This window comes from Cucumis melo, chromosome 6 (assembly GCF_025177605.1).
Source record: "Cucumis melo cultivar AY chromosome 6, USDA_Cmelo_AY_1.0, whole genome shotgun sequence".
NCBI lineage: Eukaryota > Viridiplantae > Streptophyta > Magnoliopsida > Cucurbitales > Cucurbitaceae > Cucumis > Cucumis melo.
In genome coordinates this window covers 3,031,912-3,059,793 of record NC_066862.1, presented here as the reverse complement: position 1 = coordinate 3,059,793, position 27,882 = coordinate 3,031,912, and the positions used below count along the sequence as shown (strand labels likewise).

Sequence of the window (27,882 nt, the reverse complement as noted above, 5' to 3'; positions counted from 1 at the left end):
AAGTAGTTAATTTGTACTTTTGAATTAAATATATTCTTTTTAATAAAACAAGACTTTAGTGAGATAAATATAAAATAATAATTTTTGATATTAAAAGACATCCCATATCAAGATAAGAACTAAGTAATTCTTAATTCAAATGATTTCAAATATGATTTAGGAGATTGAGAAAATCACCTTTTTCATATATTCTATCCTTCAAAGTTGGAAAGTATTTAACCTTAAAAAATGTAATCTTGATAAGTGACAGCAAGCATGCTGTGGAAATATTAATATTTAGATCTTAGTTTATATCTTCAATACATTCTTAGGAAGATTAGTACAGCTACATGTAAACACACTCTTCATATAGATTCAATTAAAATAAATATTAGATCATCATGACATCAAAATAATAAATCTATTTCTATATTTCATTACAAAAAAATGAAAGATTATTAGTCACTATCTTTTCCACCAATTACTCACTAAAAGAAAATATGTATAAGATTGTCTCTTAGACTTGAATAAATTTCTAACTTCAATTGAAATTTTTTAGAAGGTTCAATATACAAAGTTAAGCCTCCGTTATAATATATATATTTCAATAGATACATTTTGTCATGTTAAGGGTAAATGTTCTTCCCAAAATTAACTAAAAATGATTCTGATTTCTTCCATCAAAGAACAGCCAATCACATCATCAAACCACCACTGATTGAACTCAAACATCAATGAATTCTCTCCCATTTTGCTTCATTGATCTCTCTCCCATCCGTTCCCATGATTTTCTTTGCATTAGGAAGTTTGTCAAATACAGACTATCCAATACTCTTGCCAAGTAAACATAATACAGAAATTAGACCTTCATCAATAAATTGAACCGATGCAAGTTCTGATAACCGAGCGAGATGGACGATGTCAACAAGTTATGACTTAAGACCCTGTAATGTTCATGTTCACCTTTACCTCACCAAGGGAATCTTCACTTCAAATGTGTATGAACCATTTAGAGCATGGATTTGCTTCATTTACTAGTATAGAAAGGATGATGAAGTATAGAATCTGAAGAGGTCCTAGATTTCCTTTTCTTTCTTTCTACAAGATAAGCTGCAGAAGATACTAGACTTTTCACCCCTGAATCTCGGATTCTCTCTCGCGTCGATAAGCACATACAGAACCGCTATACATGACTCGTCCGACCCTTCTATTTTTCCGAGATCTTCTACTCATTACTCTCTTCTTTTCTCTTTCAAGTACCGGCGACTTCATGGGAACAAAATGGATACAGGTTAATGGCAATAAAGCTGCAATGAACTGTATCAAAATCCCCACAGGCAAGCTTGAGTAGTTTCCTGATCTTATTCCAATCAAAGAAGCCAACCCAATACCCAAAAAACCACTAACTATGGAAGACAAGCACACGGCCGATGCAAAAAATGAAATCAGAGATCCTTCACAACCTTTTGGACTTAAGCTTGCAAAGAGCACTGAAAATGGCAAAAGCTTAAACTGTGCAATGGTTTCGGCCAAACCCGAAAAGCAAAGAGCAAACAACTCATTGGATATGCCCAACTTCAGATTTATCTGCTTCACCAAAACAATATCAAGGAGAAAGGAAAAGGAATACAATATCTGCACCATGCCAATTAGCTTCTTCATAGGAACTCTTTTCCAATGGCGGTCATAAAGTACGGTGACAGAAAGAAGAACCAATTGGCTTACAACTCTAGACATTCCAATTATGGAAGGATCAAGATTAAGGCATTGTGTTTGATAGCAAAAGATAGAGCCCGATAGAAGAGGGACTATAGCAATGGAAGCTACAATCCAAGCCAGCGGGCGAGATACACTTGGATCGCTAATAACAGTTACAAGCTCAGATATCTGATTTCTAACATTTTCCATGATTGATTTCCCATGAACATCAGGCTCTGGAAGTTGCACCAAACCTAGAGATTCCTCTCTTGTTGCTAATGAAACTGAAAGTTGGAGAGAAAGTAAAATGGAAAACAGAAGAAACATTTTTCTAGGTGGTGAACTCAATAAGTTATATCCACCAATGAAATTGCCTAAGACTCCACCAACAGCTAAAGCCATGAATGTATAAGATTGAAGGCCACAAATTTTGTTTGTTTGACCATATTCTGCAACAAGTGCATCTTTTGCAACTTCTGTTATGGATGCTCCAAGATTACTTAGAAGAACGCATGCCATCAAAGCAGGAAGAGCTTCACCTGCCACAGGTATCAATGCCAGAGATCCCCAAGATAGAACCTGCAAAAGCACTGATAAGCTTTTCAGTTAGGCTTTGATCAATGAGCATGACACATCCATAATCTTTATGTGTAATTTCATTCAACTTCCAAAAATGGAAATCAAATTCCTATCTTATTTCCACAGAATGATAATCAAAACAATTGCTTTGGCCGGTCTGATAACCATTTGGCTTTTGGTTTTTAGTTTACAAATTTAGCCTATAAACACTCCTCCTCCCACCTCCAAACCTCTTGCTCTGTTATCTTTTTAACTTAGAAAAAGTATTTTTTAAAAAACTGTTGATGTTTTTGTAATTGCGCTAAGAATTCAGACTCCAATAATTTTTAAATTTTTTTAATGTTTTTGTAGTTGGGCTAAGAATTCAAACTCTAAACACTTGCAAAGAGTTGTAAGAAAATAAGAAAATAGGCTTAATCTTAAAAAAAAAAAACCAAAAACAACAAACAAAATGATTGGATGGCCATTTCAAAACTGAAACTAAGAATAAAATTTAAAAAAAAAAAAAAAAAAAAAAAAAAAAAAAAAAAAACATCACCATCAATTAGTTCATATCTATCTTTACTTTGGAATATGATTGAGTAATCGTTACATCGTTGATTAAACCGAACGCAGAAGGGAATCTAATGCAGGATGAAATTCTGGCGAAGAAAAGAATAAATGATGCAAGAGTTTAGAATGAAGCACGACTAAGAAAAGACAGAAAAAAAGCTACAGACAAGAAAAACAAGAACATGCTTTATATCCAATGAGAAACTCAACATACCTCCAATTGAAATATAAGGAACTCTACGAGCTCCACCAATATACAAAGCATCAGACAGAATTCCATACAAGGGTTTAGCAACCATAGGAAGATTTCCAGAATTCTGGACAAGTTGCAATAAGGAAGGATGAAGATTAAGATAATGAGCCATATGGAAGTTCAGAGCCAGCCATGGAAAGCACCTAAACCCCTGAACCCAATAACCCAGTCCACAGAGTAGCAACATTTGATTACTACCCACAAGAGAAACACCTCTTTTTCCACCATTCCCTTCTCTTTTCTTCACTTCTCTGAACAAAACACGATCTGGGTTGCTCTCTAGAATCGTTTTGATGAAAATGCCAATAGGTTTTGACGAGTTTTCAAATATATTGGGGTTTCGATGATGGAAACAGAGGATGGGTTTGGGAAAAGAGAGAGATGGCTTAGGTGGGGGTCGAGAAGAATTGGATTTAAGAGATGGAAATGGGAAATTAGGAGAAATTAGTGAGGAAATCATGGCTGGGGAATATTGGAATTGGAGAAAAAGCGAAGTGGGTAAATGATGATCAGCTGTTAAAAGGGGTTTTCGAGAGGAGAGAGAGAGAGAGAGGGAGAAGGGGAGGGATCTAGAAGAGTGTGGAGAAGGGTAATAAAGAAATGAAGAAATGCATGGTGTTTAATATTGGAAGGAAGCGAAGAAGGAAGAAGGAGAAGAGTGGAGCGCCAGAAGTTGAAGGATGAAGCCATGTTTGTGAGGGTGGCACCTGGAAGGTTTTGAGGACTCCATTTTTGTCGTTCTCACTGCTCCAAGATTTTCGAGGGTCCACTCACCACGAGCCACCACGCGTCGTAGTTACCAATGTCCTCTATGTTTGTGAAGAGCGTTTTCACCAAAATTGGGACTATCGATTACACATTTATTTATTAGATTAATGGCCTAATTTTGATGGTTGTGTTTTCTTTACTCCCAAAGACATAACACCTCCCTAACTCAAGCTTAAATTAGTGATAATTAATATCATAATTTATGGATAGAAATTGATATTAATAAACACTAACAGTATCAGTGTATATGAAGTTTTCTTTTTAAATTAAATTAAATTAAAGAGTACATTTTACTGATTTGATGGATAAAGTTGTCAATTTGATGGTTTTAGTACTATAATGCTGGAATTTAGTGTGAATTAAAATGTATTATGTTTTAGTGATTATTATTATTTAAATTTATTTGACCTATTAATAAATTTTATATAGAAGATAAAAAACAAAAGAAGAAGAAGAAGAAGAAGAAGAAGAATAGTTATCGTCTTAAATAATAAGTTGTTGGAAGTAGTAACCTAATTTTTGGCTTTAAATTCACCTAGTTTAGTCCATGTTTTATTTTACTATAACTCCAAATTAAAACTATAATTACTTTTATTTTGTTTTAATATGGTATTAATTTTATCAACATGTCAACACTTCTATTATTAATTTACGTTTTTTTTTTTTTTGGATTTAGTATAGATATGGAATAAATCAATATTTATCTAATCATGAATCGTAAAAATAAATATTGAAATGACATGTACAAGTGTATAAATAAAAATTAACAATTTATAAAGATAAGTATGTTTGGTGATCGATGTAAATATTTTTTTGTTTTTTGTTTTTAATTTATTTTAGAAATGTTTGTAAGAAATTGAAACCTCAAAATCTTTATCAACATTAATAATTTAAATCATGTTTTCTAATTTCTCAAGATAATGTGTCTACTTTGTCAGTTGTTTGTGGCTTACGAATCTAAACTATTATGAAGGTGTTGAAGGACTCCACTGAAATTTGTAGATCTCCAACATGGATCTTAAAAATCCACAAATTCCATAATTGCGTGGACTTTCCTATCCGAGCACTCCCTTATTAGTAAACCTCCAAGACCATAAATAAAAGAAACAAAAAAATTAGAGTACATTTTTGTGTATTCAATGATTTTCATGACTACGAGATATGATCATGTCATTTGTTTTTGCTTATTTGATTCATGTGAAACCGTTCTTATACTTTGAACTTTTTTCTTTCTTTCTTGGTTTGTTTTTGTAATATATTACATTATATTGTATCTCCTTTTTGTAAAAATAAATAAGTAAACAATAATTTAGATATTGATAGGATGAATATGTTGAATCTATCTATAAAATTTTACTTCATTTATAAATATCACGAAACAGTGAATCTTTTTTTAAAATAATATGTTTTTATTAAAAGTAACGTAAAAAATAAGAGAGGAGGTAAACTATCGACAAAAATAGGATAATTTGGGTGAAATCGTGTACCCCACAATTTCTTCAAGCAAAGTTGTGTACATGATTTTGCCTAAATTATCCTATTTTTGTCGATAGTTTCTGTTGTATGTTATTTTTAAAAATACATTATTTTTAAAAAAAATACTTGAAACAATTACATTGTTTTATTTTTAAAAATTAATCATTTATTATTATTATTATTATTATTATATATAGAAGTTTCGTGAGTGAGCAGCGAGAAAGGTGTAGAGGAAAGACGAAGAGAGGGGGGGAGGAGGAAGATTTGTTTGTGGCCGTCCGTTTTACAGAAATTGATATTTAACAAAATTAAGACAAACATCATGAGAAAAAAAAAAAAAAAAAAAAAAAAAAAGGGCCTTTCTGTCTTTTCAAACGCTTTCCTAAATGGCTGACGCGCGCGACTGTGTGTCACGTACGCTTCTCGGTTAACCACAGCCTCAACTCCCCAACTGGGCGCGTGGGTCAAAGTTTTTGGAACCATTTCCATTGGATCTTTAGGTTGGGCTAATGACGTGGCACTCAACATCCATCACTATAAGAAACTTATTAATTAATAAACTATTTTAAACTAAAACCTTATTTTCTTTAACTTTTTCAAAATATGGCACTTCACTTAAATCCTCACCCTTTGTTTTGTCAACCACTTTTTCCTTTTTCTTTTTTCCTTTTTTTATTTCAAAATCGATCAATTGACTAACAAACTTCCTTCCAATCTTCGAAGACAATATGTTCTGGTTCAAATTTCATATTCTCAATCTACAGTAAAAATATAATTTTCTTTAATTTTAAATTAGTTAGAATTAAACCGAATGAGTCTAGTAATTAGTTATTTCAAAATCTATTTGAATTTATATGAACTTTCGTGTATTGTTATTGTTATTATCTTCTCCTAGGCTTTGATATGTGTTTGGTTAGGTTTACATTTGCTCATAATAACATATCAAGGCAAACTAGGAAGAAGGAACGAAGATGGTAACTGTCTTCTTATATAGATTATTTTAGATGTAAAAAGCTATTAAGAAAAGTTGAAATTTTATTGACTTTGGTGATGTAATAAGAAATTTAGTCTAAGATAGAATAGTATTGATGGCTTCCTTATTTTCGTAGGAAAAAACAAGTTTGTCCATTTCTGTTATTAATGTGATGTTAATCGTTTTATGGTTTAAAGTTCGAAATTTAAATATACTCAAACGCTTAAAGTTTAAGAATCCAACATCTGAAATTTCATTCATGTTTTATTTTTCAAATAATATTTTGATCAAAAAACTTTAATGAAATTCATATAGTATGTTTGTCAAATTGTTATTTTGAGTTGTTACATATATCACAACTATATACTAAAACAAAGGACACGAGATGTATGCAAATTGCAATTAATGAAAGAATCCATGTTGTGACCAAATATTAGGCATTAAGAAAAAACATAAGGTGTTGTTTAAGACAAATAGCTAAATTTAGTTGGATTAGGAGAGTTGTGAAAAGTGACTAACAATGTGGTGGTTTGGGATAATATTTAGGCAAATAGTTATTTGGTACTTAGTGATGATAATATATATATATATATATATGATGTGAAGAAGAGACATTCACATGCCCTTATTGGAAATAGAACTAATCCAAACCAAATGTTGTATTTAATGCATATAAAAGCAAACTCTAAAAGGGATGGAAAGTGTGATGATGTGTGGCAATTATATGCTAAGCTATAAGTTTGGTTCATAATCTTTCTTTTTAGGTTCTAGTTGCTACGTCCAAATTAATATAATAATAACGAGTCTTTTCAACTACATTAGTCATTTGACACTTACGCCTTCAAAGTCCGAATGTTTTTCAAAAACAATCAATTGATTTACATGATATTTGATCAAAGATAGGAACCATATAAGGTGTACGAAAGAAGCAGGGAAGCAATCGGAAGAGAGACATGGAGAATAGACAAAAGAGAGATTTTCAAGCCAGCAAGTTGCAAGCAACCAACAATTGAAAATTTGAAAGTTTTAAGACCGTTGAAAATCTTTTTAAGTGTAAGAGTTAATTAAACACAATCCTAAAATGTAGAGTCTAACTGATAAAGTAACTATTTCTCTTCAATAAATACGACGATGATAGATTGTAATCTTTCAACCTAGAACATTATGAGAGATATTTTATTGAATTAAAGTCAATAAGATTTGTAATCTCAATTAATTTATTTGTATTTTATCGGTAACATTTTAGCATAACTTAAAATTCATAAACTAAAATAATGGATTTTTAAAAGTATTTTTTAATGTGAAATTTGTGCTTTTATTCAAAACAAATAAATAAAATATAAAATTTACTAAAGTACGAATAAGATAATTTCAAGTGCATAAGCAAAAAAGCCCGTCTAGCTCAGTCGGTAGAGCGCAAGGCTCTTAACCTTGTGGTCGTGGGTTCGAGCCCCACGGTGGGCGTCGTTTTTTATATATAAAATACCTTTTTGGTAACGTTATTCTTCAATGGGAATTTTGAGAAATAGCTTTAATAAAAATATGTATGAATGACCCAATAACAATGAAGCTCTATTTTTCAAAATAGAATTTTCTATTTGTCTCTTCTTATTGTTAGTTATTAATAAAGTGTATATTTGGAGATCACTGCAATTACTTCTATGCCCTTCATTCAACAAACACATTATAATATCAAATTGAAAATTCAAACCAACACACCAAAAATTTAAAAAAAAAAAAAAAAAAATTTTTTTTTGTTTATACTTTATGAAATTAAATCAAAATTTTAAATTAAAAAATAGTACTTGCTTAGAATGTATCTTACTTTTTATTCATTTAAGAGGAAAAAAAGACTTTTTGATTGCTAAAATTTGACTTTAAGTTACGTTTAACTTATTTAAATTTCGTTGAAATTTCAAATGTTCTTTTTTTTTTTTCTTGAGATATTTTAGATCATTTCGAAATTGATGCTAAAATATAATAGTTTTACTTTTTAAATCGATAGAACATACAAAAAACATGTATAGAGTTTTTTTAATGATTATACATAGAAAAAAAATACAAAATATAGCAAAAAAAATATTTGACACTTAAGGAAATGTTTAAATATGGTAAAATAGACTAAAATATTTACAAAATATAGTAAATTGATTTCTATCAATGTTAAAAATCGACAAACTTCTGATATTATCTATCCTGACCGATAAAAAAACACATCAGTTTCTATTAATAGAATCTGAAATTTCATTATATTTTATAAATATTTTATCAAATTTGTCATTTAGAAAAGGATTGAAATTTCTATCCCTTCTCTCCCTTTATCTCGTTCCTTCACCATTTTAATGGTTTTGAATATTTGAAAAATTGTATTCTATAATGCTTTTCAAAATGACATTTGACTTTAATCATTCTCACAAACATACCCTTTCCTCACTCAACAAAATGACATTTGTTTTTTTTTTTTTTTTTTTTTTTGTTTTAGGTCTCTATTTATCATTTAGGCCAAAGCAAAGTCACACACCATGCACGTACATTATATTCATAGTATATATATATATATATATATATATATATATATATATATATATATAACATATTTAGGGATAATATTTAGGCAAATAATGATGAGATTATAATGTATTGTGTGAAGAAAGAACATCCACATGGCCTTTGTTAAAAGTAGAACTAATCCAACCAAATGTTGCATTTAATGCACATAAAGCAAACTCCAAAATAGATGGAAAGTGTGATGACTTGTGGCAAATTTATACCCAATATGTTAAATTTTAATTAATTTGGTTCATGATATGATTTCTTTTCCTAAGTTATATTTGTTCAACCAAAACTAAATATAACAATAATAATAATAATAATAAGTCTCGACAGTAAGGGATATCTGTTCAAATAAAAGTGTCAATTTAATTAGAATTCAAGCATCTAAGAGTTTCTCGCCAACCAATGTAGAGTAAAATAAATGTCTCGTGAGATTAGTCAACCTGGATAAAAGTTCATCTAAGCACTCAGAGTATTGATAAAGTTTGGCGTATTTAAAAAAATACGCATATGGTTGAAGTCTATTTTGAAAATATTTTAAGCAAAAAGCCCGTCTAGCTCAGTTGGTAGAGCGCAAGGCTCTTAACCTTGTGGTCGTGGGTTCGAGCCCCACGGTGGGCGAAATTTTTGTAAGTAGTTTTTTTACATTTGAACAAAAACTATTTTTGGTTTAGTTGATAAACATTCAAAATTCTGACAGTCCAATGTTTGTTATTTATCCTGTAAGATTCCTAATTAGTTTGTTGATACTTATACATAATATTTCATCAAATCACAACAATAATTTTCACCATAACAAATTTTAAATTACATGGAGCTCAACTTTTGGTTGTAAAATTGAAGGTAATTGAAATTAAAATAGTAGATTAGGTTTGACAAAGGGACTAAATTAATACAAAAAGAGAGGCTTGATAAAATTTTAAATAGTTGTAGATTGCAACAATGTTGGTTACTAATACATCAGCCTTGCTAAATGAAAGAACAACAAGAAGCAAAAGCAATAAATTAGAAGAAACTATAGTAATCATCTATGTACCATCCACCTTTACACATCATTAAAATGTTGAAATTACAAGAACCAATAACCAACATTTCTGTTTTTCAGTTCCAATCCTTCAGAAAACAAATTCCCATCTCTTTTTTATCCTACAAATAACAAATGACTCAACTTTCAAGTTAAGTCAAAATCACTCAAACATCTTGGAACTTTTTTTCTTGACATTCATGCGGTCAAGTCAAAATTTGCATCCAAAAGATGTAGAACTTCACCGAGTGCCGATACTTTAAAATCTGGCTCGAGATCCAACTTCGTGAAATGCTCCGAGTTGTACCTTCCTGTTTGATCTAGCAAACAAGTGAAAGCTCCGGCTCCCTTGCCACATCCAACCTGAATTGTAGGATAGGAAGTCAATCCTGTCACCTTATGTTCGCACTTAATAATGGTAATTCCACGTATAGTATCAGTAAGAACGAATGGACTAGGAAAGAGTAATATCCATTGAACACCGATAGACTGTTAAAATTACACTTACATCATCTCGGAGGCTGTCGCCGATCATGATTACTTCATTAGGGAGGACATCCCAAGAAGAGCAGATATGAAGTAGGGGAGCCGGATTAGGTTTATAAGAACCAAATTCCCTGCTTAAGGCTGGTTGAAATGTCCACTGCAGCAACAAAAACATCAGAAGAAAGTTTAAGAAATGGAATGAACATACACAAGCATACACTACCACATGCATGTATTTACAAACAGATGCGGAACTATAAGTTTACAACAAAGAGATATCTAAAAAAGCAATTGAATCGCTAAAAAACGAGGGGTTCTTCCTCATCAAAGAAGATCCTTTCGATCTTTCATTGTCCAACGAAAAGCTCCAGCAAAATTCAACCAAAGGACTTTAGCTTGCTTCTTGAACGGAGACTGATCCAAGGAGCAAGAAAATAAAGCAGTTTCAGACGGGAAAACTATCCAAAGTTGAACACAGAAATTCCAAAATCAAGAGGCCAGTTTATGAAAATGAAGGTGGTTTCCCATCTACAGTCCAATGCACATGATGCAACAGTAAGGAGACAGGAAGATATGAAGGTTCCTTTTGGTTTGCAAGAAATGGTATGAATGTTTGAGAGACGGAGATAAAGAAGGTGACGGACAATTTTTCACATAAGGTGAATTTATAGTTGTATCCTAATGCCCAGATGTATGTAGAAGTAAGACCGGAATTTCTAAGGCCATAGGCCCACAGAAAGCAATCTACTGAGAAATCGCCAATAACCTGAGACATGCAATACGGCCAGTTCATGAAACTAATATAAAGAGTGAAACATCAACAGAGGGACCCTCCCATAGGCTCTGGGATTCTCGTGTACTAAAGTCCAAAGAAAGTTATTAAAGTGTCAACAAAGAGATCCCTGAACAAGACAGATGAAATCAAGGGCTAACCAATTGAATGAGGATGAAAGCATTACTAGAGTATTGTAAGCTCTAAGAAAATGCATTGTTGTGGTTGGTAAGGAGAAATTTCATGATCATAATCCCTCATTCTATTGAAATGGAAGACTATTTTGGAAAATGAATTTAACTTTTATCTACATAAGCAAACAGGCAACATCCTAAAAGCTCAAGTTGCTCCAATTTCAAAACATATCAAGTAGAATGCAGCTGCAAGCCTGGAAATTAAAAACCTAACAGATAGCTGTAAATCGTCATTATAATGTGCAGAGAGCCTCATAAGAAAAATCAAACTTACACCAAAACGCTCGTGAAAAATATCAACAGCTTCCTTTACATTGCGAGTAATTAGTCCCCTCCTGACATGTAGCACCGGATAAAAATATTAACACTATAAATACACAAAAGGGAGGCATAAAGAAAAGGTATTCCCACAATCATGTGCACAACAATGTACCTTGCCCTTGTGCAAGTGCAAAATTTTGCTGTTTATCATCTTTAATTCTTTTCTTAGATACTAAATAAACTGAACCATAGAATAGACAAGAATTGGTCGATTAGTCTGCTTTAAACCTATATACAGTGAATTGAGAAATTTCACACTAACGTATTTCTTTTTTAAAAAAATCACAAGACACTTGTGACATTGTGGTGAGACCGCTAGATAAACTAAGAAGTATCACATAATGTTGAATCTTTATCTTCCTTCTCTTCTACTCCCTCTTGGTTCTTTTTTTCTTTTTCCTTTCCAAATAAAATAAAGGCACCACCACGTGTGTTATGTGTAAATTGGGGGTGGAGTATGTGGTTAAATTGCAAATTTGGCCCTATAGTTCAGATAAAGTTAGTTGAAGCTAAATTCTCTCTCTCAAAACCATAAAGACTAGACTCCAATTTTCCTTGAGAAGAGTTGCTCAAACTACACTCAAGGTAAGAGTTGACAGACAGTAAATGAAGAAGAAAAAAGGTGTAAATTGTAAACCTTATATTCTTGGAATCAAGAAAGGTACAAAGCTCAGCAGCACCTGCAATGTACAATCATCAAGAATTTGGTTGAGATAACCAAAGACCTAACTTCTCACATTATAAGTAACATGGAATCTGACGAGTAAAATCTCCCATCTATTTAAGCTGTTGAGACAAAGCCGCTAGCGATCAGAAACAAACACAGAACAAAATTTGGGGGAAAAAGAAGGTAAGCACAAGCCAGCCCAATACTGACCGGGCATAATTTGGAGGCGATCAATCCCCTGACGCTCAAAATCGGCGATTACCTCATACGCCCTCCGCTGCTTCTCAGGAGCCCAGCTCTGAATAATGTGCAAAATATCGATGCCGGATGGATTGAGAGCTTTAATTCTGACATACTCCTCATCGCCAAGCACCGATTGATACATAGCGGCGAAATCGATGACAGGTACAGTTAGGGTTCCGTCCATGTCGAAGACGACTCCCCGGAGACGGCGGCGGGAGGCGGAGACGGCGGAGGAGGAATTAAGCATGGGAAATGAACGGTGGGGAAGATGGAATCTGGGGGATAGCGTTGTGTGAGTGTGAATTGGAGCCCGGAATTTGAACCATCCCCGTGAGGTTGATGTTGATAATAATCTCGTAATTCCCATTTTCCAGAAATTTTGGAAATTGGTCACACCATTCTAAAATGGGATTTTTGAGTAATAGCTTTAATAAATATAGCTATGAATGACCCAACCTCAAACTCTGTTTTTCAAAATCAACCTCCACACTCATTCGATCGTATCGAATTAGCTAGATTTTCTTACACCAACTCGAACTTTTAGATTGGTCGAATTGATAATTCAAATTATTCAAAATCAGATTTTCAACCAAATTCTTAGAACTCGAGTTGAATAAGATTTAATTGTCAAGTTATTTATTTTATTTCTTTTTATCTTATTCACTTTTGGGTTACTATTCTTTTGTGTAATATACAATGTTCATTTTCCTTTTAACCTAAAAGGCACCGAGAAAGCATTCAATACCGATATACGTCTCTTTGGTAAGAACAATATGAGATGATAAAGGCTATTGGTGGTAGTGGCGACGGCGGCGGCCTAACTTTTCAAGAAAGTTCTATATTGTTAATACAACAATTAAGTATATATAGCGTCAAATCTTATATGTATGATTATTTTTTTAGCTATATGTATGTATACTGTCAAATGTTATAATGATGATGATAGAAGATGGGAAAAACTCAAATGAGATCTTCTGACCTTGAGTTTATGCCGATAACCTTTTTAAATTTGTAAAAATGGTATCTTTTTAGTTTTTTCCATTAAATTTGAAAACAATCAACAAAGTTCGTGAAGGCAATCATATAAGTTCGATAACAAAACATTTTTTTTTTCCTGTTTCCCCCTAATTAATTGTTTTGGAATATTAAATATTATGCAAAAGTTAAATCAATATATTTCAATAAAAATAGGCCAATGGGGGAGTGTTGTTCAACTATACTTTGATTTATCACTATTATAATGTATTGTTGATGTCACACATCTATAGGGGTTGAATTTGATTGATTGAGAAATTAATGGAACATCTCAATCGATTAGAATTTTATTATATTTAAATAATTGATCATTAAAATATTCAATATTTTAATTGGTGAGAATATTAAAGATTATGAGTTCCCTCCTATGCATAATAGGTAATTTGACTTTAAAAGATAAAAGTAATTATCATACGTTATCAACAAAAATGCACAGGTGTTTTTACTGGTTGAAAGGTAGAGATATCAACTTCCAAATAACATAAACAAATTTATTGTCAACGATACAAATGGGAAAAGTAAAAAGGATTATATTTTATTAATTTGTCGTTTTAAATTTATGGTTTTCTATCTTAAAGAATGGAAAAGAATATATAATCTCGATGCAAAAGAGGTAAATAGTATTATTGAATTTTACTCTATATTATCTAAGTTTCTAACATCTCGTCCTATATTTATATATATGTTGTAGTTTTAACTTTACATTGATAAAATAAGATCGATATAAAAATGTATTTGAAACTCATTAAAAGAAACTATTATCATAAACGTTCTAACATGTAGCCATGTACGGTAAAAGTTTAAATAGATTTGAAAACTAATCCTTTGATAGAAAATTAAAAGCTTACCAAATTATCATAAAATTTTAACGACTAAATACACACAAATTCCAATTAATAAAAAATAAGTATAATAATAGAGAATTGTAAAAAATGACAAACTATTTATATAAAAATTTCATAAATGACGAACATCGATAGACATCGCTATGTGTAAATATTTTAATTTATATTTAAAAATGTTTCAACAATAGAAAGAAATCTATGGGCTTTTGGAGTACGTTGATTTCTCGAAAAGTGGATTATTTTGACTTTTGGATCACTAATGACATCTCATAAAATCGTTGAAGGACTTAATAATTTGATTCTTTCAAAATATATTTTATCTTTTCCAAAAATAAGATTCTTCCATACCAAAAAATAATAATTAATACAAGATTCCAATGTAATATTAATTATTCAAACATTCACATCCACTCCCTTCATAAATAGATCCAAAAAAAGATTCTATTTAGATGATTCATGTGATCACAAACAAACAATTATGTATATATAGGAAGGTATTAATGGCTTTAAATTATCAATTAAAACAAGTGAATTTCATTTTCTATAAAATTACTCCTAATCGAAGTTAGATAATTTTACGTTACTTGATTCACGTTATGTTTAAATTCATTTACATTTGTTATCATTTTCGTATATAAATAAACTTGTATTTTCGTATCCAAATATAATTTAAATTTTATTATTTCAATAATTATGAAAAAAAAAATTATTTCAATATTCATAATTGTCCACTTGCCTTAATTTAAATCTTTTTTAAAAAATTTCATATGTGCAACCATACAATAATTCTGAGTATATGTATTTTCATCAAGAATTGTATATGCATTTATTACATAGTTCAATTTTCTATAAATTGTGTTTGAAGAATTAAGTTTACGCATGTTTCAAAATTTTCAATATACTAACGATTTTCAATAATAATCGTTATTGATTGTAACTATTTTTACTCACTTTCTAAAATCATGATTCCAATTACAAGAACTAATCGTTTTAGCGTCGAATGATTGAAATCAAAGTGAAAATTAATTAAATATAAGGGAATAAATTTTTAAAAAATCTCTCAATTCTATATAAACATAGGAATGTTAAATAACACGAATTAACTTTCCCAAACCCAACTCAACTTTACTTAATTAAAAATGAAAAAGAAAATGAAGTTGTATTTCCTATAAAAAGCCTATTTTAATTATTTAGATAACTCTTTATTTCTAATACTAAATATTGTAATTTGATTGCTTTTCCAAATAATAATAATAAAAAAAACACCAAATGTTAAAAAGAATATATTATATTATGATATTTTGTTTAATTATAACAACTCCAATAATTGATAGTAAAGTCTCGAATTTTTGTTTAGATATGATAATATTTTAAAATTTTATATTTGTGTTTTTATAATATGTAGAGTAATTATAAACTTTGTAAAAAGTTGTATACTTTATTGTCTTAATCCAATTAGCAAATGGGTAGATTCCCTCCCCAATTCCCTATGGTTATAAAGTAAGTCTGTCTGTACGATGGATATTAGCAATATTAATAAATAATTACGAACTATTTTTTTAATAATTTTGTTGATGATTAATCATGTGTATTAATAATAATTTATTAAATCATCCACGATTAATTTAATTTAATCTTACTATACATTTTAAACTCAATTAAAGTAGTTCGACTAGGTGATATATTTCAATTTGTTTATGAAATGAACCCTAATTTAAATAGTTGAAATTAAATTGAGGATTTTAGAATTAGAAACAAACTTTGAAAAAATTAAATGTGAATTTCTTTTTTGGCTTTACAAAAAAGAAAAAATAACGTTTTTTCTAAAAAAAGAAATTGGTTCTAGAAAATATTTATGAGATTTGTAGGGACTAAATTCGAAATTTCTAAAAGTCATAGGGAAAGAATCTGTAATTTAATTTTTTTAAAAAAAAATTGCGATATCCTTTCTGTCTTCATCTCTCCTATAAATGAGGAGAAATGGTAGAACTTAAACTATAGAGTCCTCTCGTCTTCCTTCTTCCAATGGATTCAGGGTTCTGCGCCGCCCATCTCTCTCAGCTTCTCGGTCCCAACACCACCAACGCCACCGCCGCCGCTAATTTCATTTGCGACCAATTCACTACCGTCACCAACAACTTTTCCGACACCAGAAATGCCCTCGATAACACCTACCTCCTCTTCTCCGCCTACCTCGTATTCTCTATGCAACTCGGCTTCGCCATGCTCTGTGCCGGCTCTGTCCGTGCCAAAAACACCATGAACATCATGCTTACTAATGTCCTCGATGCCGCTGCGGGGGGCCTCTTCTATTACCTTTTCGGATACGCCTTCGCATTCGGCTCCCCTTCTGGTGGCTTCATTGGTCGCCATAACTTTGGCCTTACCTCATTTCCGACCTCCACTGCTGATTACAGTGTTTTCCTTTACCAGTGGGCTTTTGCGATCGCTGCCGCTGGGATTACCAGTGGATCTATCGCTGAGCGGACTCAGTTTGTTGCATATTTGATTTATTCATCTGTTTTGACTGGATTTGTTTATCCGGTGGTTTCTCATTGGTTTTGGTCGCCCGATGGTTGGGCTGGGGTTATGAAATCGGATGGTCATTTGTTATTTGGGTCGGGAGTTATCGATTTCGCTGGCTCCGGAGTCGTTCATATGGTTGGGGGAATTGCTGGTCTATGGGGGGCGTTTATCGAAGGGCCGAGAATCGGTCGATTCGATCACAATGGCCGGTCGGTGGCTCTGCGAGGGCACAGCGCTTCTTTAGTTGTTCTCGGAACTTTCATGCTCTGGTTCGGATGGTACGGTTTCAATCCAGGTTCATTCACGAAGATTCTCGTCCCTTACACCACGGGAAACTTCTACGGCCAATGGAGCGCCGTCGGACGAACAGCAGTAACCACCACACTCGCCGGATGCACGGCGGCACTCACCACGCTTTTCGGGAAGCGATTCCTCTCAGGCCATTGGAACGTGACGGACGTTTGTAACGGACTCCTCGGCGGGTTCGCCGCCATCACTGCCGGCTGTTCCGTCGTCGAACCATGGGCAGCAATCATCTGCGGCTTTGTCGCTGCCGTTGTACTGATATCCTGCAACCGAATCGCGGAGAAGGTGAAATACGACGATCCATTAGAAGCCGCTCAACTCCACGGTGGGTGTGGTGCGTGGGGAGTGATTTTCACGGCACTCTTTGCAACTGAGGAGTATGTAACGGAAGTGTACGGCGGATCGGGGCGGCCCTACGGACTGCTGATGGGTGGCGGCGGAAGATTATTGGCCGCACATTTGATACAGATATTGGTGATTGTAGGATGGGTGAGTGCAACGATGGGGCCATTGTTCTATGTTCTTCATAAGTTGAAGCTTCTTAGAATCTCAACCGAAGATGAAATGGCGGGCATGGATCTAACCCGCCATGGAGGATTTGCTTACATATATCACGATGAAGATGAAGCCCAAAAAATGGGGATTCAGTTGAACAGAGTGGAACCAAAATCTTCAACCCCTACCGGTGATTATTGATGATGATGATGATGATGAACAAGTGAATCAAGTTTGTTTTTTTTCTCTCTTTCTTTCTAGTGATATATAATTGTGTTAAATTCCTCTAATGCTTTAGTTTTAGTATGTCTTTCTATGAAATGTGTATGATTGTTTGTAAATAAGATGGATATAGATGTTTTGATTTTGATTTGAATATTCTTAGCAACTAAGAAAATAAATTGTGGAAGAAGAAAGTAAGAACTAAGAACCGAAGAGAAGAAGAAAAAAAAAAAAAAGGTTGATGGGATCATTAAATTTACCAACGAACTCAGAACAACTTGGGGGTGTGTCTATAATAAGAACGGCCATTTACAAGGAATTTCAAAACTTGGAATGAAATTATCTCCACGTGGCGTTTTGTGATAGGTGAAGGGGTGGCTGGCATTTCCCTTTTATGGCTTTTTTTCTTTTTTGTTTCTGTTATTTTATATACAAGTAACCAATGGAAATAATAATGGCACGAGGAAACCATGACGTTGTTAAATATTTATTATGATTTCATTCCCATTTAATTCAAACCCAAAGAAAAACGTTATGGGAATTGTAACAACCATAATTTATATCCCATTTAAGGGATTTTTTTTTTCCATTGATGATTATGAACAACAAAACAAAGTTGTATATATAGAATGTCTTGATTCCATTGCCCAAGTCAATGCACTTAAATTTACAAATAAAATGGGATGGCAATTACCATTTGTGGTTTAAATTTCTTTATACATAATATCATACCAAAGAAGGAAAGAAAATGTATGGGTTCAAAGACTCACCAACCACGAGATTGTTACTTATTAGGTAAAGCAAGTAAAATTCTACTAACGTGTAATATATTATAATATATGGTTCAAACTCTCTAATTCACTGAAAATTTGAAAAAGTCAAATGAATTACTAATACGAGCAATATAATCAATGATATGTATTGACGTGAGTGTAACTTTAAGTGATTAAACACATGTATTCTTGACTAGGTTGGGATCATAACTTTGAGATATCAAAATCTTGACAAGAGAGACTCACTATGAGGAAAATCAAAAGTCTCAATCAAAATATTACTAAACTAGACTATATATTAACCAACACGTACGTATTAATAAGAGTAGATAGTTAAGTTACTTAAGACATGTTTTCTTTTTCTTTTTCTTGTCATATAACCACATAACTTTAAAAGTCAGATAGTTAAAGATGATTGCCAAACAAATTGCATCCCATCTTGACCATGCATGTCAAGCAAGAGTGTGAGTCGAAGAATTTCACTCCCTATGCAGAAACAAAATTTAACATAGTGAAAAGATCTAATTAAGATATGAATATAAAGAATAGTCAACAAAGTTGGTAAAATTAAACCATTGAGCAGTTTAACCAAAATCTAGAGGTTCGACCCATTCACCTGAGCCACCCGAAATTCGACTTCCACAACAAAAGCTTCACCTTCCGGCAAGAGAAGCAAATCTCACAAAATAAACAACGTTTGACCTAGAGGTAAGTTCTTGTCGTAGTTTTTTTCTCGTTATTATCTTGATAACCATAAAAATATAAAGAAACATAAAACTTTGTTTCGAAAAAGGCCAATATTAATCAAAGTTAAGCGACTTGATAATCATATATGTAACCCAATTCCTCAAAGTTTGAAGCCTAATTATAAGGTAAGATTGACAAATTTATTTTGTTATTATTAAAAAAAAATAACATTTTTATTGATAATTGTTTCTTCCTCTTTTTAGATGAAGAACTAAAATAAGTAAAACCAAACTCATATTTGACCTAATGAATATCCCAATAAAACTTGTTTGTAAAAGTTTGGTTTGTGCAATTTATGGGTATTTATTTATTTATTTTAAATTTTAGGTATATCCTTTATTTATCTATTTATTAGGTAAAAAATTTATTGATTTTTTTCGAAACTAAAACAAATACTATTTTATGACTTCGGTCTTGTATCCATACTAATTTGCAAAAGAATTCATACCAACATATGATGTCAAGTACATAAAACATAAAATCTTATCATTTTCGTCGATATTTTCTCATTTTTATGACTTATCATCGTTATAATGATCAAACCTAAATTTATATTATATCGTTAAAAAAAATCTAAAAATATATATATAAAAAAACACTAAAATATCATCCATGTGAATATAGTATAAATAATAAACATATTAATTTGTTTAAAAATATAAAGTATTTATTCACTGTTTTCGAAATTATTTATAGTTTTTCATCTTTATGTTTTCTAAAAAAAATATATCTATCAACATCAACATCTGTTAATATTTCATCAATATTTTTTTACTAATTTATTAAAAATGGCAAAGTGGAAAGAGAATGATTAAAAAAAAAACTTTATTTAGCATGAGGATAATAGACAACACGATACCGTTTGGATTATTAGACCTCCGTTAATTTTGTGCCATTGGTAATTTATTTTAAAAAAATTTAAATATTTTCACAAGCAAAGAATTTAGAACCACAAAAGAATAAAAAGGTCCCAATAGAAGGGTGAAAAGGCTAAAAAAAATTTTTGTAAAAAAGAAAGGGGATATCTCTCTCCACATGGTTCCTTTTTGAATCACATGTTTAAGCCTTTGAGTACTTATTATTTGACTTTGAAAGTTTCTTTAAGGCAATCTTATTATCAAAGTTCTACATTTAAATCTAACTTTAAGTATAGATATTGTTTTTGTCTTGTTTATCAAATTACATAAAATGCTTACCTCGAACCTTTCCTCTGACCTTTGATTTGCTCCCCTCTAGAATGGTATAAGTCTGCTTGAACTAAGTCGCATAAGAGATCGTCGTATTGATGTAATATTATCAACTAAAAAACTTACGTTGAATATAGTGGGTGTGACATTGACTAATTCAGCTAAATCTGATAAAAATGAAAGGTCAAGTCTCTCTTGTTCTAAGGTTACCTACTCACTCATATGGAGTGATTGAGTGAGGATTTATAAGTGTATTCTTTGACATATATGTCCATATTTGCATGTGACAACATGGGAGTCATGGACGTTGTTAGCACTTGAGATTGTAGGGTATTAGTTCAATCCAAACTTGTTTTTCTTTTGTAAAAAATCAAATTTACTTCTGATCTATAATTCATCGAAAGCATGTGAGAATGCGTCTATTAACTCATTTTCAAATGAAAATCTAATCAAATAGTTTTTTAACCCTCATTTAAATTTTGAATGAATTTGATATGAAATAACAAATATAAACAACATTTTAAAGGATCACCAAATGAATTTAAATATTTACAAAATATAGAAAGGTTTCTAATATATCATCAATAAAGATTTCTATATGTATATATTTTGTAAATGTTTGAAAAAGCAGTAATTTTGGTAATTAAAATATAAAATGTTCCCAAGATATTACTATGTTTTTTTTGGTCAAATTAAATTGGCCATTGACAAAGACAAATGAGAAGGTCCCATCACTTTGGCCAAATCATAATCATGTGGTCATTAAGCCTTTTCTACCTTCACTTTCCCTTCTCTCTATTTCACACCTCATTTTCTACTCTTCTTCTTTTCTTTTTCTCTCTTTTGGCTAACTTTCTTACATAAAATTGAAAATGTCAATGTCATCAAATTAGACAATAAATTTAATTCAATCTTATTATTATTACTTTAATTTCATTTTTTTTGTCCCATTTCCCCATGCTGATTTTAGCAAAATGGTTCCTTTAAAAAAAATAAAATTAAAACTTAGTATTTTAATTTTTAATTCTTATAATTTTATTATTAAACTAAAATTTAACTTTATTTAAATTATGGAGATCGATTATAACTCAATCATTTTAATAATATTTAATTTGTAATAATCTATGATTTGACTTATCTATAAATTAATCATAGGAACACATAATTTAGTAATTACTATTTATTTTATTTTATTTTCCCTTCCTTCGAAATTAAGAATTTAACAAAAATTTGTTATTTTAGGAAAGAAAAAAGAAAGTTAAAAGATAGGTAAGTACGCGTAACACGTAAGCATTTGAGCCGTCCACGTGTCAGGAAGCAATTCGCTTTGGAAACCGAACAAGAAAGCCGATTTATTGGAACTTTCTCGTAAAGAAAAATCTCACCGTCCAACTTCACGTGCGTCGAGTGATCGTAGCCGTCGCCTCCTCCACAGTCTCGCTTCTCGCCACGTGTAGTGAAAGACACGTGTTGCAAGATTAACAGCTCCATTTTAGATTATCTTTTATCCGATCCGAGCGCTATATATATATATATGAGAACCGATGAGCCTATACAGTAGCAAATTGAAAATTGCCATACACAAATCTAAAAACTCTTAAGAACAAATTACAATTTTGCAAGTTTCGAAGTTTCGTCTTTAAAGTCGTTTGTAGAAATCGAAATCCATATTCTTTTGTGTTAAGTTTCTCGTTTGATTTTATTGGATATGGCTTTGAGTATCACGCATCAGATTGGGGCGCTTGCCGGAACGCCGATGACTTCGGAAGCAAGTAACACCTCAGCCGGTGAAGCGTCGGCGGCAGTGAATACGGCGGTGTTGAGGAAGTCGGCATCGTCACCTCTTAGATGTAGAGTGCAGAGGACGGAAGGAGTAGATGCGCTGTCGCCGCCGTTGAGTCCTTGCAGATCGCCGGTGCTGGGAGGGATACGGCCCGATTTGTCGGTGGCGTGTCAAGCGTTTGCGACGGAGGTAGCGGCTCCGACGGAGGTGAGGGAGTATAAAGAAGGAGGTGAGAAAGGGAAGGAGAAAGGAGTTCCAGTGTATGTGATGATGCCGTTGGACAGTGTGACGATGGGGAATACGGTGAATCGGAGGAAGGCGATGAACGCGAGTTTACAAGCGTTGAAGAGCGCCGGAGTTGAGGGGATCATGATGGATGTGTGGTGGGGATTGGTGGAGAGAGACTCGCCTGGTTCGTACAACTGGGGAGGCTATACAGAGCTTTTAGAAATGGCTAAAAAGCACGGCCTCAAAGTCCAAGCCGTCATGTCCTTCCATCAATGTGGCGGAAACGTTGGTGACTCTGTCACGTAAGCCCCTTTTCCTTTTTCTCTTATTTGTTTCTTTTTCAAGATTCATTCAAGTATTCTTGGAGAGGAATTGCTTGTCAATCTGGTTAAGTTAATCGATCAACCTTGAACCTGAAGATTGAACTTCCATGGCTACTGTTATTATTCAATATTCATGTCTCTCTTTAATCAAGTTCTTTTACTTTGTACTTTCACTTTAATTCATGACTGTTGAAGTTATCTAAGTCGGTAATTGAGATTAAGAATTAGGGCACTTAATAGAGGAAAAGATGAGTTTATGCCAACTTGGAGGGGCTTAAGTCTTCTATAAATTTCAATGTAAGTTCATAATCTCAGCAGATCTCAATTAGGAAGGAAATGGTGTAAGTGGAGAATGTTAGAACACAGTATTTTAGGGAGTAGAAAATATATTTAGCTCTTTGGATTGTGTATGATCAAACTAGAAATTCACTGCCCTTAAGCTGGAAATTTGGTCAAACTTTTGTTGAATTTCTGCAGTGCTAATTCTGATTGAGGTTTGTAAATGATGTGGTGTTCTTTCTTATCTGGGTGCAGTATTCCTTTACCTAAATGGGCAGTGGAAGAGATGGATAAAGATCCAGACCTTGCGTATACCGATCAATGGGGGAGAAGGAATTATGAATACATATCATTGGGATGCGACACCCTTCCTGTTCTTAAAGGCCGAACGCCTGTCCAGTGTTACGCAGACTTCATGCGCGCTTTCAAGGACAATTTCAAGCACCTTCTTGGTGACACCATTGTGGTAAAAAAACGATTCCATCTGCTTTGTTTGCAACTTCTTTTTATTAGTTCTCTTTACTAATTGATGTGTATGATAGGCTGAACTCGAACTGTCTGTATTTTGATATTTTGGTTTAGGAAATCCAAGTGGGAATGGGCCCAGCTGGTGAGCTCCGTTATCCATCCTACCCTGAGCAAAATGGAACATGGAGATTTCCAGGAATTGGAGCCTTCCAATGCTTTGATAAGGTAGCTTTAACTTCCCGCCTTCGTCACAATATATAGGAGATAGAGTAGATAGTTAATGTTTAGCTATGTTAGTTTGGTTATTAGAAATTTAACATGTAAGATACTGATTGTTAGTCTTGAATTTTGTGGTAGACTCTCAAATCTCAAAAGATATCAAATTGTGTCATAAAATCAATGGATAATTGTTGGTTGGTCAGTTGTAGTTTAATATTGGTCATTGTATGTGCAGTACATGCTGAGTAGTCTAAAAGCTGCTGCTGAAGCTTCCGGTAAACCTGAATGGGGCAGCACAGGTCCAACAGATGCCGGAGGCTACAATAACTGGCCAGAAGACACCCCATTTTTCCGGAAAGACGGTGGTGGCTGGAACTCGACATACGGCGAATTCTTCCTTACCTGGTACTCCCAAATGCTGTTAGACCACGGCGAGAGAATCCTCACAGCAGCCACCTCAACTTTTGAGAACACCGGTGTCAAGATATCAGTGAAGATCGCTGGAATCCATTGGCATTACGGCCACCGCTCACATGCCCCAGAGCTCACTGCAGGCTACTACAACACACGGTACCGCGATGGATATCTCCCAATTGCTCGTATGCTAGCTCGCCATGGTGCAATCTTCAACTTTACTTGCATCGAGATGCGCGACCACGAGCAACCACAGGATGCCCTTTGTGCCCCCGAGAAGCTGGTCCGGCAGGTAGCTCAAGCCACCCACAAAGCACAAGTCCCTCTTGCGGGGGAAAATGCTCTGCCTAGATACGATGAATTTGCCCACGAACAGATCCTGCAAGCTTCGTCTTTCATTGGGGATGAGGATTCAGAGGAAAGTGAAATGTGTGCTTTCACATATCTGAGAATGAACCCTCACTTGTTTGAGGCAGAGAACTGGAGAAGATTTGTGGCATTTGTCAAGAAGATGAAGGAAGGGAAGAACCCGGATAAGTGTTGGGAGCAAGTGGAGAGGGAAGCTGAGCATTTTGTTCATGTTACTCAACCATTAGTTCAAGAAGCTGCTGTTGCTCTTATGCATTAGAAGAGAAGAGAAGAAAAGAAGAAGGTCCATTATTACTATACTATATAGTGTTGTTGTGTATACTTGATAGGTTTAATAATGGTTATCTATTTTTCTTTTTATCGTATCATGCGTTTTCTGTAGCTCTCGGGTTTTAGTTTGATGTAGCTATGGAAAAAAAATGGGGATGTTTGAAAACTCCTTGTCTAATAAAATACTATTTGTATTTTGATTTATATTTTTTTTGTGTTTTTAGTAATGAAAAACAGGAAAACAAATAAAAATAAAAATGTCTTGGAATTCCGCTAATTGTTAAATTTATGGGAAAGTAAAATTAGAAATAGGGAAGGAGGTGATTAGAAAAAAAAGTCTCTGTCATTAATTTGGTTGTTTTTAACCGAAAAGCAAATCAAGTGTAGCAGCTGGAGAGGTCACGAGAGCCTATTTCTTTTTTGGGTGTTTAGATTTACGATGCAACTCATCACATATGTCTTGTGAACTGATCAACACATTTTACCTTTACCACCTCTTTAAATTTTTCTTTCTTTCTTTCTTTCTTTCTTTTGTTTTTTAAATAAATAACTTCAAGAAAAAACACTAATCAAACATTGAAAAGCAATTCATAAGTCTCAAACAAATTCTAGTTTTCATGTATCTTTTTCTTTATTATAACTTAATCAATTTTTTAGAGGCATTTCAGCTCTACTATAATTCAAATATTTAGAATTTTTTAAAGAAAATTTATTAGTGATTATCTAATGATAATTTTTACAGTATCAGTGAAATTTTCGTATAGTTTGGTTGTTTACAATTGTTTTTATTTTTACTATATATAATAAAAGTATTTTAAAAAACGATAAAATATTAAAATTATTTATAGTAAAATACATCGATCTCTATATCTATTTATCTTTTTTTTTTTTTTCTTTTTGTTGAATGATAGATGTAAAACTTATTTATTTTTGGTGGGTTCGGTATGATTTATTTATGTTACAAAATCTAAAATATGAAAAGAACATAGAGGAAAGCAATGAATCCCATTGGGGCAAAAAGTTGATACGACATGTCGGATCAATACCGACGCCCATGACTTATTGTTACTCTTCTAACTTTCTAGGTCCAATTGATTTATTCTATAAAAATTCATCTCCAAAACCTTCTTCTAGAAAGCAATACTTCATTAAAAGAAAAGGACTTTTCAATCTAACAATCCTTCAAGGCAGGTCAATCCCAAGGCCAATTAAGCAGAGCTATCTAAATCATTTCTCGTTCGATATTCAATAGTTTTGTTCGTTAGAGTCACGGGTGTGTTTACAAAAGTAAAAGTGTTTGTACTAATGAAAATGTAACGATGGACGTTGAAGATAAAAACAGACGAATGGATTGAATCAGGAAAGGAAGCAGCAAACAACATGTGACAAGGCAACTACTGCTGCAATGTGTTAAGGGAGTCTGCCCATGAAACCAACCAAGAAGCTTCCAACTTTCTCCAACAGGTCCACATGCATGATATATATTTTGGATTTTATTTTTTTTAGTGTATGTTTTTTCTTTCCCAAACGACGAATATGGCTTAAGGTGCTGTTGATACTGTTAAGAATACGCTTGGAATGAACAATGACAGGAAGAATTAAATTTTACTACTTTTGTAACAATAACAAGATACGATTGGTTATCTATTTTGTTTTGATTCGATAATGATGCAAACATAAGATGAGTTCTGAAAAATCCTTTTCTCTCGTGGGAGAGAAATACAACCTCTTGTAGTAAAAATATTGCGCTACTTATCTTATCTTATAGACCATCTCTTTTATCAGAATTTAGCTATTTTTTTAAACGAAAATTACATTTTTTTTTTATAAATTATATTTAGTAGGTGTGTTTCAATAACTCAACAAGCCGGACTATCCATCCAAATTGTAAGGGTTTGATTGAGTTGGATAGGATTGTTAAATTTTTTAAAATACTATAGGATCAAACTCAACCCCAATTTTTAATATTATTAAAGTATATTACAACTTATAAATATTATAATTCTTACATACAAAGCTTATAAATATTATAATTCTTACATGTTATTACGAGAATTTTTTTTTTTTTTTTTTTTAAGTTTGTAATAGATATGTTGAATTTTGATATTTAACGTTTGAGTTTTATGAAAATTTAATTATTAAAATATATTGTAGACAAATTTAGGTATTTTAAGTTAATAAATAATATACTAAAAAATAAAAATAAATAAATAACCCGACAATCAACTCAATAGTGTTGGGTTGAATTGAAAATTAATTTGAGTCGTCAAATCAATATGATCTCTCCATTTACGTCCCTACCATTTATAGTATTAATTTACTATGACGTTGAAGTAATACAAATAAATTAAAATACCATTTTGATCCTTGTATTTTGATTTGTTCAATTTTAGTTCTTTTAGTCTCTATATTTTTAATAAACCTTAAATTTAGTTTTCCAACATTAATTTTAATTAGAATTTATTAAATAGTCATAATAATTTTTATGCAAATAAACATAATATGTGAATATATATACATTTTAAATTTATAGCAAAAAAACAAAGAAAATACTACAATTAGGAACAAAATTTAAGATTTATAAAAAATACATCGACTACTATTAAACAAAAAAACAAAGTATATAAAACCAAAACAATATTTTAAACCTAAAACTATACAAACTCACTTTAGTTCACAATCATGCAAATGTGAAATCAATCTAAATATCTTAAATAATAATAAAAAAAACATTTAAATCTATTAAAATAAAACGTAACCCTAAAAAAGTATATATATCAAAAAATAAGATTGGGTAAAGTTTGGACGAATCTTGCCTTTGCCTTGCCTTGACTTGCATATGCATTTGTTCATCT

General features: G+C 32.3%; 4 protein-coding genes and 2 non-coding genes across 7 annotated transcripts; 4 read left to right on the top strand and 2 right to left on the bottom strand.

Annotated features, from left to right (window-relative positions):
* Positions 1-496: 496 nt before the first annotated feature.
* Positions 497-4,048, bottom strand: LOC103483535 (probable folate-biopterin transporter 9, chloroplastic). Of its 2 annotated transcripts, none has more exons than XM_008440217.3 (2): positions 3,023-4,048; positions 497-2,267 (listed from the first exon to the last, which is right to left on the bottom strand). In XM_008440217.3, exons 1-2 carry the CDS (start codon positions 3,519-3,521, stop codon positions 1,111-1,113), a joined length of 1,656 nt encoding a protein of 551 aa, XP_008438439.1. In that variant the 5' UTR covers positions 3,522-4,048; the 3' UTR covers positions 497-1,110. The 2 variants fall into 2 exon arrangements, with proteins under 2 accessions (XP_008438439.1, XP_050941986.1); XM_051086029.1 differs by having other exon boundaries at positions 497-2,256.
* Positions 4,049-7,669: 3,621 nt separating this feature from the next.
* On the top strand, positions 7,670-7,742 carry TRNAK-CUU (transfer RNA lysine (anticodon CUU)). Its single transcript has one exon. It is a non-coding gene; the product is annotated as a tRNA-Lys (tRNA).
* Positions 7,743-9,379: 1,637 nt separating this feature from the next.
* On the top strand, positions 9,380-9,452 carry TRNAK-CUU (transfer RNA lysine (anticodon CUU)). Its single transcript has one exon. It is a non-coding gene; the product is annotated as a tRNA-Lys (tRNA).
* A 384-nt stretch (positions 9,453-9,836) lies between these two features.
* On the bottom strand, positions 9,837-13,018 carry LOC103483534 (haloacid dehalogenase-like hydrolase domain-containing protein At2g33255). Its single transcript, XM_008440216.3, has 5 exons — positions 12,506-13,018; positions 12,266-12,308; positions 11,582-11,642; positions 10,364-10,498; positions 9,837-10,218 (listed from the first exon to the last, which is right to left on the bottom strand). Exons 1-5 carry the CDS (start codon positions 12,903-12,905, stop codon positions 10,054-10,056), a joined length of 804 nt encoding a protein of 267 aa, XP_008438438.1. The 5' UTR covers positions 12,906-13,018; the 3' UTR covers positions 9,837-10,053.
* A 3,372-nt stretch (positions 13,019-16,390) lies between these two features.
* On the top strand, positions 16,391-18,121 carry LOC103483533 (ammonium transporter 1 member 1-like). The gene has a single exon (XM_008440215.3). It carries the CDS (start codon positions 16,444-16,446, stop codon positions 17,944-17,946), a length of 1,503 nt encoding a protein of 500 aa, XP_008438437.1. The 5' UTR covers positions 16,391-16,443; the 3' UTR covers positions 17,947-18,121.
* A 4,106-nt stretch (positions 18,122-22,227) lies between these two features.
* LOC103483532 (beta-amylase 1, chloroplastic-like) lies at positions 22,228-25,231 on the top strand. The gene is made up of 4 exons (XM_008440214.3): positions 22,228-22,987; positions 23,543-23,753; positions 23,870-23,980; positions 24,210-25,231. Exons 1-4 carry the CDS (start codon positions 22,383-22,385, stop codon positions 25,014-25,016), a joined length of 1,734 nt encoding a protein of 577 aa, XP_008438436.1. The 5' UTR covers positions 22,228-22,382; the 3' UTR covers positions 25,017-25,231.
* Positions 25,232-27,882: the final 2,651 nt, after the last annotated feature.